The 15,025-nt window shown below is 38.8% G+C and overlaps 1 protein-coding gene across 1 annotated transcript in view; it reads right to left on the bottom strand.

Moving 5' to 3' along the window:
• col13a1 (collagen, type XIII, alpha 1) overlaps window positions 1-15,025 on the bottom strand; it is a 64,991-nt gene that overhangs the window by 37,421 nt on the left and 12,545 nt on the right. Inside the window, exons 5-12 of the mRNA XM_072391605.1 lie at window positions 14,430-14,465; window positions 13,954-13,980; window positions 13,651-13,677; window positions 11,857-11,883; window positions 11,729-11,755; window positions 11,579-11,605; window positions 10,063-10,134; window positions 6,283-6,375 (exon numbers count right to left, since the gene is read on the bottom strand). Coding sequence (XP_072247706.1) covers window positions 6,283-6,375; window positions 10,063-10,134; window positions 11,579-11,605; window positions 11,729-11,755; window positions 11,857-11,883; window positions 13,651-13,677; window positions 13,954-13,980; window positions 14,430-14,465 — 336 coding nt within the window. The remainder of the gene's footprint in view (window positions 1-6,282; window positions 6,376-10,062; window positions 10,135-11,578; window positions 11,606-11,728; window positions 11,756-11,856; window positions 11,884-13,650; window positions 13,678-13,953; window positions 13,981-14,429; window positions 14,466-15,025) is intronic.

Genomic DNA, 15,025 nt, shown 5'->3' with positions numbered 1-15,025 from the left:
AAATTGATAAAAAACAGATAAAAAACAAACATTATTTACATTTTGAAAGCATTCATACTTTGATACATATAACACATTTATTTATATACATATATATGTATATATAAAGCACATACATTGTTAATCTAGGTTTTGTTTGAGCCAGCATGACTTGAAGCTTAAATATGTGTAAAACTAGCATTTTTCCAAGCCAGGATTTACTTTTTAAGCAAAAGACTGCATTACTGAGATGATCATTGTACTTAACTTCACCTGTCACTCTGTAAAAGTTATCTGTGAGCTTAGTACGTCTCTGCACATTTATGTAAGATTTATGTTTTCTTTGAGCTGGCCAACCACTGGCCAGAAGCTCACAGTTGGGGTGGGATGACAAATGTGTGGGAAATGAGAGGAGCGAGGCAAGAATTAAATTGTTACAGAAATCCCAGTTTGTCGGTCTCAAGCCAAAGAAACACTTGGCTGTTGGATCAGCCTTTAGCTTTTAGGCAAGGCAAGAGAAGGCAAGTTTATTTGTATAGCACAATTCAACAACAAGGTGATTCAAAGTGCTTTACGGAGACATTGAATAAAAAGCATGATTTCATTTTAAAATTGAAACAAAAAAAATCAACTAAGGCAGCACGGTGGTGTGGTGGTTAGCACTGTTGTCTCACAGCAAGAGGGTTCCAGGTTCAATCCCCACCTGGGGCCTTTCTGTGTGGAGTCTGCATGTTCTCCCTGTGTATGCGTGGGTTCTCTCCAGTTCCTCCCTCAGTCCAAAAACATGCATGTTAGGTTAATTGGTGTCTCTAAAATTGTCCGTGTGAGCGTGCATGGTTGTTTGTTTCATTTGTCTCTATGTGGCCCTGTGATGGACTGGAGACCTGTCCAGTCCTGACCCCGCCTCTCGCCCGATGACTGCTGGGATAGGCTCCAGGCCCCCCGCAACCCGACCGACGGATTAAGCGGGTATAGAAAATGGATGGATGGATAAAATAAACTAATAAAATGTAAATCCTGATAAAATCAGTAATTAAAATGATTAATTTTTGAAACTCAAGCTTATTTGGAGCTTTATTCAAATGCAGGTGAAAATAGATGTCTTCAACCTGGACTTAAATACAGTGTTTCAGCTCATCTGAGGCTTTCTGGTATAGAAGAGTATAGAAGCTGAATGCAGCTTCTCCATGTCTGGTTCTGACTCTGGTAACTGATAAAAAAACGGATCCAGATGACCTGAGGGGTCTGGAAGGTTCATAGTGGGTCAGGAGGCCACTGATGTATTTTGGTCCTTGACCATTCAGAGCTTTATAGACCAGCATCAGAACTTTAAAGTCTATCCTCTGATGGATAGGCAGCCGGTGTAAAGACTTCAGAGCTGGACTGATGTGCTCCACTTTTTTGGTCTTAGTGAGGACTCGAGCAGCTGAGTTCTGGATGAGCTGCAGTTGTCTAACTGACTTTTTAGGCAGACCCGTAAAGATGCTGTTACAATAATCAAGCCTACTAAAGATGAATGCATGGACTAGTTTTTCCAGGTCCTGCTGAGACATCAGATCTTCTAACCTTGATATATTCTTAAGGTGATAGTAGGCTGACTTTGTTATTGCCTTAATGTGTTTGTCCAAATTTAGGTCTGAGTCCATCACTACACCCAGATTTCTGGCCTGGTTGGTAGTTTTTAGGTGTATAGATTGAAGCTCTGTAGTGAACTGCAATCGTTTCTCTTTGGCTCCAAAGACAATTACCTCAGCTTTGTTTTTGTTTAGCTGGAGAAAGTTGTGGCACATCTAGTCATTTATCTCCTCAAAGCATTTAACAAGGGCCTGTACAGGGCCTCGGTCTCCTGGTGACATTGTAATATATATCTGCGTGTCATCTGCATAGCTATGGTAGTTTATTTTGTTGTTTTTTTATAATCGGTGCCAGTGGGAGCATGTAGATGTTAAACAGAAGAGGTCCCTGAATGGAACCTTGGGGAACTTGTCTTCTTGTCTGCTCAGATGTAAAGTTATTTATTGATACAAAGTACTTCCTGTTCTCTAAGTATGTTTTCAACCAGTTTAGTACAGTTCCAGAAAGACCCGCCCAGTTCTTCAGTCGTTTCAGTAATATATTGTGGTCAACTATATCAAAAGTAGATCCAGTAAAACTAAGAATGACATTTTTCCACCATCTGTCTTCAGACATATGTCATTAAACACTTTGGTCAGAGCAGTCTCAGTGCTGTGGTGCTGTCTAAAACCTGACTGGAAGGTATCATAGCAGTTATTACGTCTTAAGAAGTAATTAAGCTTGACAAACCGCTTTTTCAATGATCTTACTTAAAAATGGGAGTTTTGCGCCTGTAGTTATTCATTTGTGTCTTGTCAAGTCTTGTCTTTTTTCAGCAGAGGTTTAATTACAGCTGTTTTTAAAGGAACAGTCATTAGATAGTCTGGTTCTGGTTTTGTGCGAGGAATTTAAATGTTCTTCTAATTTGTGTGTGGGTTTCCTCCTACATTACTGACTCAAAATAGCTTGTAGGTGTGAATATAACTGCCAAAGGTTTGCTGTCAATTGTGATTCACCAGTAACCTGTCCAAAATACACCACACCTTCTAGACTCTGATTGGCTTCAGCCCCATTCAACTCTGCACAGGACAAGTGAATCACATCTTCAATTGAATGCAAGCAAAAAGTTAAACCCAAGACTGGTTAAAATAAATCCCTCCTGACTTCTGTGCCTCAGCAGTATTTGAATGAGAAGGATTCATCCACATACCTGCTACTGTGGCTGGTATGACTTTGACATTTGTACAGCCGTGTCAGTATTTACAATTACATATAATATATATTCTAGATATAGTCACTGGGAGATAAACTCTCCCATAGTGATTTTAAAGTACATAAGGTCAAACACAATATATTATTAAATATATTTTTCATATACAATGATGGGTTTGTGTAGAATTTTGCTCTTCTCTCTAGAATCAGTATCTCTAGAGAAGTAGGACTTCCTTGCATTCCTCAGTTGCAAGTTATAAGAGTGAAGTTTCTCTTTATAGATGTCATAATGAACCTGGAGATTTGTTTTTCTCCATCTGCGCTCAGCTTTCCGACATTCTCTTTTCCCATTTTTTCACCAGTGTGGAATTTCGCCATGGAGACTTCTTCCTTCCAGAGATAACCTTCACCTTAATGGGAGCAACAGTATCCATAACATTTAAGATTTTAGCATTGAAGCTACTGACGAGCTCACTGACTGAACCCCCGGACAGGGCAGGTGTTAAAGAGAAGACCTGGTTAAAGATCTCACTACTGTTTTCAGTTATACACCGTTTTGAGATCACTGCTGTTGAGACATTTGTGTGCACTGGAATCATACTCTCAAAGAAAACACAGGAATGGTCAGACAGGCCCACATCAGACACAGTAATCTTTGAAATGCTTAGACCCTTAGAGATCAGTAAGTCTAGAGTGTGCCCCCTATTGTGCGTGGGCTCTGTTATATGCTGACTCAGCCCAAAGTTGTCCAGAGTGTTACTCAGGTCTTTAGTCCCTCTGTCTTGAGGGTTGTCCATATGGATGTTAAAATCACCAACAATAATTATACAGTCAAAATCAACACAGATCATAGACAGCAGTTCACTGAGATCATCAAAAACGTCTGCACAGTATTTAGGGGGCCTGTAAACATTCAGAAACAGGACTCTGGGTGGGGCCTTCAGCTGTATAGCCATATATTCAAAGGACTGAAAACTACCAGGAGATAACTGCTTACATTGAAATGATTCATTGAATAAGACTGCGACCCCCCCTCCTCTCCTGCTCACTCTGGCCTCGCTGATAAAACTGTAACCAGGAGGGGTCGACTCAATGAGAACAGCAGCACTGTTATTTTGTTCCAACCAAGTTTCAGTTAAAAACATCAAATCCAGGGTGTGCTCAGTGATAAAATCATTAATTAAGAATGTTTTCCCAGTTAAAGACCTAACATTTAATAAAGCCAACTTAAGTGTTTTAGAGGTATTATTTGCCCCCCTCGTGTTTGGGAGCAGTCTGTGGCACACAAGGTATGTTTACTTTATTTAAAGATCTTTTAGAGTGCAACTCTCTGTGTTTTGACTGGGCCACATTTCTCTTTCTGTCACCTAAAAGTACAGAAATTTTAAAATCTTCTAATGAACAGGGTCCCAGCTTGTCCTGGGAAAAGTCAAGACTGTCAAAATCCTCACAGCCCTCCACACATCACACTTCAGACTGCTGAGACAGAACATGATGGCAGCGTGGAGGGACAGGAGGAGGTGGGGCTGGGCTCCGTCGCTTCGGCTGCTCTAGTAGGGGCGGGGCTCGGTGGGGAACCTTTGGCCGCTTTGGTGGGGGGTTTATGGGGGACAAAAAGGGATTGGGCTGGGGGTGGGGGGGGGGGTGGGGGGGGGGGGTAGCTCTGAGCCCAACGTTGACCCGCTCCATCATCTGCTCAGAGAATTTCAGGTGAGGGGAGGAGGAGGGAGAAAGGGAGGGTGAGGAGCGCAATGACCTGTCAGGGGTGTGGGGGACAGGGGAAGGTCCTGGTCCTGGTCCCTGGTCCTGGTCATTAGTGCTGTTGAGAGGGTTTGGGGCAAATAAAGACCCCTCTTCTTGCCTCTGATGTCTCTCCTTTCCAAAGTTCCTCTTGGGTGGGGGCAGATGGAGTTCCTCAAGGTTTCTGTTGGGATTTGTTTGTTCCTCTCTATGAGATAACTCCACGTTTATCTCAGCCTTGGCCCCGAGCACAGATGGATGACGTAGGAAATAAAATATGTTGGAGGTGAACAGTTTCACCCCTGACTTGTTAAATTTAAATCCATTTGCCTTAAAAAGATGCCTGCGTTCCCATAAAATGTTAAAATTATTAATAAAATGCACTGAGTGGTCAGCACATGCCAATAAAAGCCATTTATTCAGTGCCAACAACCTGCTGAATCTTTCCTCTCCTCCTCGGACTGGTGGTACAGGTTCACTGATGAATACAGCTGCATTCCTCACTGTGTTTAATACTGTGTTTAATAATCCAATAAAGTCCCGTTTCAGAACCTCGGATTGTTGCTTGGACACATCGTTTGACCCTGTATGTAGAACGATGTTTGTCACAGTTGGATATTCATCTGCAATTTCAAGAATTCTCTCCTTCAGATCGTTAACCATATCCCCAGGAAAGCAGAGGACTTTAGTGTTCTTCCCGCACATCCTTTGTGCATCATTTACGGCAGAGTCACCCACAATCAGAGTTTGAGGCCCAGCCTTTAGGTTTTCAGTCCTTGCCTTGCTGCTTTGGGATGGATGGTCATCCAATAGAGATCCAGAGTCCTTCGATAGTGGATCAAATCTGTTCTGCAGTTTCACACTCGGTTGTTTTGGAGGTGTGTTGTTAACCTTCCCATTCACAGATGTCCAGTCCTGTTTCCTCCCATGTACAGGGGTAGAAGAGCTCCTCTGCCTCATAGGAAGTGAAGGCCAGTCGGTTTCACATCACATTCCAGGAGACATGATATACTTTTTGGTTTTGCACCGAGACAGTTCCAGGGAGGATTATTATTAGCTGATTTAGTATAATGCACAGAGTCTACTTTCTTGGTTGTGTTATCTGTGCTCCTTAGCTGTGTGTTAGCTTGCTCATCTCCGCTGTTTTGAATCAATGGCAAGGATGTTGCATTTTCACACAATCCATTTACCTCCACATTTATTTCCAAGCGATGACTTTTCATCTCCAGTACGACATCTTTCTCCTAGTTAGCCTAACAGTTGGCCTTTTCAGGCTATTTAGCTTTAGCTGAGTGCTTGGTGCCCAGACATTGTAAATCAGGATTCAGCTGTGTGTAGGCCACACACACGGAGTCGCTGGCTCGTCAGATAAGTTGTAAAAAAGAATAAAAATTATTTTAAAAAGTCTTGGTTCACTTAAAATAAAAATAATAAAATTATATCCAAGACTTGTGGAAAGAAGTAAAATGATTAAAAGCAAATAAAGCAATACGCAACAGGAGGAAGCAGAGACACAACTGCACTCTTCAGAAGCAGGAAGCCAAGCAGTAGGATGGTAACATAGTGTTACTACACTGACAACAAAGACTTTTATGCCTATTGATATAATTTACATGACCACAGGAATTGTTCTTTCAGCATTGATTGAGCTTTAAAATGACTGATGTAGTAACAAACCTAAAGGTGAAAAGAAAGAAAGAAGACAAAAGTCCTTGATTGTATTGTGCAGTTGATAAGACATTTAAATCAGCTTGTGCTACTTTTGAGAATGTCCAGCAACTCCAGACTGGGACTCACCGGTAGGCCACTGGCTCCATCATGGCCTGGGATACCTTGAGGTCCAGGGGGCCCTGGGGGTCCTGGGGGTCCCTGCGCTCCAGGTTCACCCTGCTGAGAAACCTTGAGTTACAACCTGTCATTCTGGCATGAGCATTGTAACACTTACCATGCAAACACAACTTCACACTACACTAAAGATAAAGCAGCGGGGGTGGGGGTAGTAGTAATGCAGAAATGAAGGTTAGCTAGTGAACAAAGCAAGTGGTTCAAATGCTTAAAGCATGAAGAGTCATTATAGATCTTAGGAAAACACATCTGTAAAAAATATTCATGTCTCCATGTTCACTTTGTAGCTTTTCTGAGGCTTATGTGCCTCATGATCCTCTGTTAATTGGTCTTGCTCAGATGATCAAAGACTCTTTTAACAAGGTCTTAGCAAGATAATGGTCAATAAATACCAGACCGAAACTGGACCCAGCGCTAGTTAGCTATAATGTGATCTCAGTACAGAACTTAGCTTTACTGACCTCTAATGATTGCTTCCATGGTGTAACCACATTACAGACCCCTGCTAAATGTAACAGAGGTTATGATTTCCCAAATAATGTTACACAATTAGGGACAAATGATACTTCTTTATTTTATGATGAAAGTATTTCTGCTACAAATATTTTGCTTTCTTTCTGACACAAGTCAACATTTTAATAAGAAGAGACTGATATATAGGAATATAATTCATAATTGGGGGTGCCAAGTTGAATGGTTTGACAGTTTCTAATTAGGCTACAGAACAATATTTTTTTCTACATGGTTTGATTTCAAGAAGCTCCAACAGTAAAGCACAGATCTTACTTCCATCACCCTGTGTTACAATAGAAGAATAGAAGAAAACATTTAAATAATGGTTTATTATTGCAAAAATAATTCCTATGTTTTTGGACATTTTAGGGTGATATACACATCGATGTATGAAAGGCTGCAATTGTCTAATAATACATGCTGTTCTGAGCAAAAGCAGACTGAACAAATACAACAGAGCAGATATCAGCTTGGCCAGCTGGGTTAGGGTTAGGTTTTTTTTTTCAGACGCTTTTTCTTGGTCTGATCGAACACATTTATATATTTTTTTCTTTTATCTTTCATGTATATCTAGGCTACTGCAGGAGAATTTACAATGAAATGTTTGCTGTTTTTGTGGTTTTATCTTACTGCAGGAAGACAGCTCAAATACATTTTTGGTTTACTTTATTAATTTTGGTAATTTATCACTGGAATGCATAGATATGAAATGAAATGAATACTAATTGTTAAATCTCTTTTTCAAGTATTTGTATGTGTTGTCTCTTCTTGTCACTAGCTACCCCAATTCAGATCTACAATTAATCATAACTCAAATGTCATTATCTAAAATTTGGGTTTTAAAAGCTTCAGATTCCAAATTATGTATCATTGACAGAAGAAAAACTTCAGCTTTGAGTATAACGTATGACTAAGCATTCCAAAGCAGTAGCAGCCAAAAGTGGTTAATTACAGCATGACAGAAGGGGAGAATTGAGGAGGTTTTGGTGGCACAGAATGGTGGTTGGTATCGACATGGCAGGTTTAGAGAAGGAAGCAAGTAGGGGGCAGAGAGAATTGTACCTTGAGGCGTTTTAAGATTAGAGGGCTTATTGAGGGCATGTTGCGCACGGTGATGGGCAACATCTGCCAGGGGAAGTCACAAAGCACAGGTGGCCAGCAGTGCAAAAAGGTCACAGGGCAAAGATCACCAGGAGGCCAGAGAAAAGGAAAAGGGTAGAACCAGGGAAATGGGGAAGACAGAGGGAGAGATATGTGGGAAAAAGATAAATAGAACATGACAGTGAAAAGCAAGGAAATGGGGAAATAAAAGGAGAGAAAAACAAAACAAGGCTGGAAAGGAATTATATGAATAGGCACCTGCACAACAAACTATGGGCCTGAAGTGGCAAAGGGGATGGTTTATGTAATTTGATGTCCTTTGTTTCACAAGAATGTAAAAGTGTTCAAATTTCTGAAATGCTCTCTGTTTCAGGTTAATTACTAAATGTCTGCTATTCAGCATGTCTGTGTGTCCACATCCCCACTAAGTGGCCCAGACCCCTAGGTTGCAGCAGAGCAGAGGTGGGAGCCAGTCTTGCCACAAAGAGAGTACAGTAGTATAGTGATAATTCACATCCAGACTTACTGGGGCCAACTGTCCAACACAAGGCTGTACAATACGCCGTTTCTGTTGAGATGACCAGCATTAGGTACAAGTTTATGAAAGCAATTTTTCCCCACTGACGCCAAGTAAATCTAGCTGTGTGCAACTTGCCTTCTTTTTACACAGTGTACATATTTCCACATTGTTATGATGCAAAGTTAAAAGCAAAGAAGTCTACCCTCAGTACATCAAATCCAAAAGAAGAATCTACTGCTCCTTGTTGCTCCCACTTATATTTTTCCACTTAACAGATTTTTGGAAGTCTCATTTTTGAAAGATCGTCCACACTACTTTCAAATGATATTATTTCAAAATCAAAAACAGCAGTAGTGCCCTTTCTATGGAAATATATACAACATGTTGTAGGTGAATATGATTAAGGGTATACATTTAGAAAAAGTAGGCAAGTGTGGAGCGTCGTCTGTCACTATTTCCAGTTATCCACCAAGTAATTGATGGCCAATACCAAAGGTAAAAAATGTATTTATATTTTAAAAAAAAATTATTTTCTACTTCTCTTCATATTTGTATTAAGGTCGGGCGTGTTGAGAGTCATATACAAACCTCATTTCTAGAAAAGCTGTGAAATATTCTAAAATGCAATAAAAACTTGAATCTGTAATATGTTAACCTCTTTTTAACAGGCACAAATCCAAAGATAAGACTTTCAGTGTCTGACTATCGTTACTGTATTTAGAAAATATATGTTTATGTTCCAAAGATAGGAAAGACCATTCAAGCTGCTGAAAGGTGTAGAAAACAAGTGTCTGTGGTGGCTTGGAGGTGCATCAGTGTCCATAGCACGGATGACTTGCATATGTTTAAAGGTACCATTGGTGCTGAGTCATATATTGAAATTTTAGACACATATGCAACCATCAAGGCAAAGTCTTTTTGCAGGACAAAGCCAGATCTCCTTCTGCACAACTCTGCACATAGTGTGGCTTCACAAACTGCATGTGCTTGACCTCCCTGCCAGCTGTCCAGATGTGTCTCCCACTGAAAATGGCACATTATAAGGAGGAGAATCAGAATCAACCAAGGACTTAAGAAGCTGAAATTGTGCATTCAGCAATAATGGACAATTACAACTGCAATCTACAAAAATAGTATCCTCAGTTCTTATATGATTAAAAAGTGCCATTTAAGAGGAAGAGTGTTATAACACTCTTATAAGATGCCTCTATCCCAACTTTGGAGTATACAGATAGCATCAAATTAATTAATTCATTTTTAATTGTCTATATTAAAAAAAGTTGATCAGTAAACACACTGAAAAGTCATATCTATGGTTTTGTGTCTGTTAAATAAAGGTTCAAAATAATTAAATCACATTTAAGTTTATATTGCATTTCACTGTCAGACAATATCCAAACTTTTCTGGAAATGTGTTTTGTATGGAAAAATAAAGTTGTATGGAAAACTACAATTTTCCTTGAAAATCAATTTTGAGGGGTGGAGAGCAGAGGGTTGAGGATTGCCTTTGATAAAAGGCAGTGGCTCTCTTTGCGGCACGACTTGGTGACACCCCCACTGAGGGTTTTCTGTCAGGGTGTTTGGAGGCACCCACAGACCTTCAACATCAGAGCCTGACTGGAACGCAAGGCAGCCAGGGTTTTCAAAGGAAGATCCTGCACAAAGAGACCCTATACATATGGGAAGGTCATTTCAGTCAGTGGTGGTACCAATAGCATTCGGCAATTAGCAATCCCACAAAAAATGACTTGACAGTCCAACCTTGACATTTCATCTTAAACGAGTAGGTGAAATGGTTTCTTTTCTTCTCGATTGCAAAGTGAGTTCAGATCGACATAGAAGGAATGTAATTAGTTTCATTCATATACCATAGCATAAAGACTAGCAAACCTGGCTCTGGGAATAGTAATCTTATGATGTCCAGGAATCTTATGATTTCATTTGCACTGTGTAATTTTAACCTGATTTTGTTATCATTGTTTGTGTTGCATTGTTTTTAACCTATGTACGGTGACCTTGAGTGTCCAGAAAGGTGCCTACAAATAAAATGTATTATTATTATTATTATTATCATTATTATGTCCACTTTAACGTTATGCAGAAATGAGTGGAAATGTAAAAAACTATTCTACAACTTGGAAGTGTATGAGTTGGAATATCACATTATGAAGAGAAATACTTACCACAGTGATTTGATAAAAAATGCATGTCCATAAAAAAAACTACTTTTATAAATAAATATAAAGCTAAGCGATGCTCTGTGCTGGTGCAATACATGATAACACTATATTGCTGATATTACAGCTAATGTTCTGAAAGGCAACCTCTTTAAAAACAGAACAGAACATTTTACCTCCACTAAAAGTAACCCCCTTTAAACCCCTTGGGTCTCACACTAGGTTTGAGGCCTGGAGTGTGTGCAGACAAGGGGAATGGACCTCCCAAACTGATTGCTGGAGGGGGCTCTGAGAAGTGCATGAAAAACAAACTCAACTGTTCTATTGCATGAAGAAGAAAAAAAACAGCTACATTCTCTGTATTCATCTAGCCTGAAGCATTTTCTGTATAAAGATGTTTGTCACAACATTATTTACAAGACATACTTCTCACTTCTGTTTTCAGGAGCTTTTAAAGAATGTTAGGAACGTTTTATATAAAAACAATTATACAAGAAAAGTTTGATAAGTCAAAGGTAATGTAATGCAATTACACAAGAGATTCTTATTCTTGGCAGCCCTACACACAGGCTCTTATCACATCTGTTTGCATGCTCCAGCAGCCCACCAATAATTGCCCTGTTTTCCCTCAACTAGCCAAACCCCAGAGACGGCAGGCCAAAGAACCGAAGAGCTCCACATGTGCTACCCATCACTGTGCTACCCACCATTTGTCTTTCCAATTTTGCACTGGTGTTTACCCTCCCAACATTACATTTCTTTTTTTTCTGGCATTTGAAAAAGAAAGGTTTGAGAAGTCATATTAAACACTAAGATAAAGAACAACACTCAAGTTCAGGTTGTCTGATGATACTTAAACATAGCATAAACATTGGTGAAGATGATGTCTTCTGAAACAGTAACAGAAAGAATTTGTACAAAAATGATATTGTCATACCCGGTGTGTGTAGTCTCCACATACGCCCTATAGAAAGCAGAGAAAAGCAACAGAAAACACAATTTCAGTAAGTAAAGTACTTCTACCACCACTTCTGGTTGAGTGTGTTAACCTCTGAACAAATTCAAACTACTGCAAATCATGCCTCACCTTCTCCCCTTTGGGTCCTGGTTCCCCCTAAAAGCAAAACAACACAGGTGAAGGGAAGAAGTTGCTGGACAGTTAGTAAGATTGGCTGGTTATTATCTCAGGATTGTCATAAGACTTAAGACACTTACTGGGACTCCTTTCAGACCACGCTGACCCTGGAACACACCAGAAACACAATTTGTCATAATTGTCATTTATTCATTCATTTCCAGCCTGACATAAAAAGAAACTTAAAAATTTGATTCTTCTTATTGACATGAGTGAAATGGCCAAGCATATCAATGTATCAAACTAACTGGTAAATACACTGTGACAGAAGTATGTTTAACTCTTTTTGACTTCCCATAAGACCCTAGGTGTGCCAATGTAAGTAGCTGTCAATGCTCAGTGACTAGTTGATGAATGAACTCTTGAAACGGACCCAGTAGGACACATCCAGTGCACTCCATTCTGGTGACCCCACACACTCAAAAGCTCTAAAGCCACTTTGTGGGTGCAACAAATACATATACATTTTCATTCACCAAACAACTTTTCAAAGCCTGCTATTTACACTTTATTTAGTCCAAAGGGAAATTAAGATGTTTGTCAACAATCACATACACACATACAATACAGTTTTCATCCTTACTTTAGCTAATTTTACTGGTATGGAATTCACTGAAATTGGAGGCAGTGTATCAATAAAGACTTTATAAAAAACAGAGCCTAGGCCCATTGAGTCTAATTTAGTGAAGACATGTTGCAGCCATTCCAACCCCAACCACATCATTTGGATGTGTTTATCCGGTTTGACAAAGCTTCTGACTGACATGTTTACATACATTTTCAAAGTCCAGTCTTGGCTGTGCTATCTCAATACCTGCTTGTATCATGTACACTTGCATAATAAACCTTACTTAACATCTAAGATAACATCAAATGAAAAAAGGAAAAGAGCTTTTTCATCCTGCAAAGTTGTAGTGAAGCTACATATTAGCGAGGTTGATCCAAATTAGAGAACAGTGGCAGGAAAACTCCAACATTCAGAGTGGGATATTTTTCTAAAACTTGATTCCGTGTTTTTTCATTTTTGCTCTTTCGAGAAAAAATTTTAAAAAATTGAAAAGTAATGGCATAACATGTTGCGAATTTTAGCATTATACACCTAAACTGAGTAGTAGAGATGATTAAGGTAGGTTTACTTTTACAGATTGTTGTTAATATTATTCACTGAAAAATTTTCTCTACCAAATGGTAGAACAGGAAATTATTAATTTTTCCTTTTTATAATAACTGCATTTGGTATGGTATTCTTACAGATACAGACAAATCATGGTAATTGAAACAAAAAGATTAATGCCGCTGTTTTATATTAATGACAAAAACGCCAACATCCACATCTTGATCTTCAATCTATAAATTACAGTCACTTTCTGCACTAAAACGAACAAAAAACCCCAATGCAAACAACATGTCAACATTTAGCTCAGCAATACCGATAATAATGTAGATTAAACTGCCTAAGAATCATTACTGATAGTAAAACAATGGTTTTAGGGTCATTATATAGTTATACAACATAATATTCATTGCGTGGGTATAAAGAGTTGAACACTTTCAAAATACAGAATGCCTATTTTGAAAGGTGTTTAATGTTCTTGAGCACAGTCTAAAATCCCCTGGTTCCCATTTGACTTTTTAGTCAAAGTTTTACCCTCTAAAACTGACTGAAAACCAGAGTGGGGCTGACAGCTACCCTGCATCTAGACCTTTTTCCCACTGAATACTACCCACTGTTAGTCCATTACTGTGCTGTATAAAGCTCTGTTTTCACAAGTACTTAATAAGTACAACACAGACAGCTGCAAAAATTACATTAGTGAAACAGGTTTCTATTGTAGTGTCAGTATTTTTTTATGACATATTCAAGAAATGCTTACCATGTCTCCCTTTGGTCCATTCTGCCCCTGTGTGAACATTACAACAGTGAAAGTAGTAAATCAAAACAGAGATCTTCACTTAAGTGCCCCAGAAAGAGATTCTTGGAATTTTCCACTGCTTGTTTATCCCTACCCTTTAATAAAACTAATAGCGCCAATAGAACTTTTAGTACACTAATGACCATAATAATTCTTTAGTTGAATTATCCTTATTATCATCACAGGGCACTAGAATCTGGGCACCAAAAGAGCACTCAATTACTCAGCTATTTCTCTTTTTGACAGAAAATTTGGGAAACTCACAGGCTTGCCATCCAAACCAATAGGACCCTTTGAAAAAAAAGAGAAGGAGCTGTATGAATACATGTGGGGAACAGCAGTTGCATCATAAAAAGGTTCATCTTAGAAAAACTTGCACCATTACAACATCAGCTGGAAAATGAGTTTGCAAAAATTGACAGATAATAAAGTCAGAGTAAAAAGGTGTTTAGTCATAGTAAGAATAACTTAAATAACATTTATTATCATAGCAGCAACTTTTCTTACATATTTATCATTATTCATTATGTATTGATTTCTTGGTGACAACTATTATAAGTAATATACAAGTATTATAGACAACTACTTTATATATATATATATATATATATATATATATAAATATACACGTGTTGGTGTCTTCTGCTTATTTAGGTGAAATATAAAATCTCTAGCTGGTGCACAAATATCAGTGCATCCTTCACTGTACCAGTCCGAAAGAGAGCAAGGTTATGACTTACAGGAAATCCTGGAAATCCTCTTGTGCCAGGTTGTCCCTAAAGAGAGAAAGAAAAACAGATGTATACATCAGACAGTCTGGCATAAAAATGTGTTGGATGGAGGTCACTAAAAAATAAATAAATTCCTCTTCTTCACTGTAACTTGTGAAAATGATTTTGACATAATGAGCGATACTACACACTCCTGAAATTACATTACACAGTCTGTGCACAGGAGGAAAACATTTCAAGACTTAGGAAAAGGGATAAAAAGCTCTAATCGAACAAAGAGGGATGACTAAGGAAACAGAGACCTTTTATGTGCATTTTTCTAAATAATTTGTTGCAGCCCATAGTTAAGCCTTGAACTTTCCCACAGTAGAAGATAAATACACACCCAACCAACCAAATTGATGTAATTGACAATATGTTGGAGAACTCAAGGCCCTTGGCTTGTCATCTCATTCTTAAATTAAGGTCTTTGTTCAATCTAAAGTTCATGACAGAAGTTTTCAATGGCTGTCTCACCTGCAGTGGCAAACTACCTTCTAAGTGTTTTTGACTGACTGGTTCTCTAAGATTAGGTCTTGGCTCCTACTGTGGCTCCTTCTCTGCAG

This window comes from Leuresthes tenuis, unplaced genomic scaffold (assembly GCF_036924035.1).
Source record: "Leuresthes tenuis unplaced genomic scaffold, fLeuTen1.0.hap1 SCAF_8, whole genome shotgun sequence".
NCBI lineage: Eukaryota > Metazoa > Chordata > Actinopteri > Atheriniformes > Atherinopsidae > Leuresthes > Leuresthes tenuis.
This window is presented reverse-complemented; position numbering and strand designations above follow the sequence as displayed.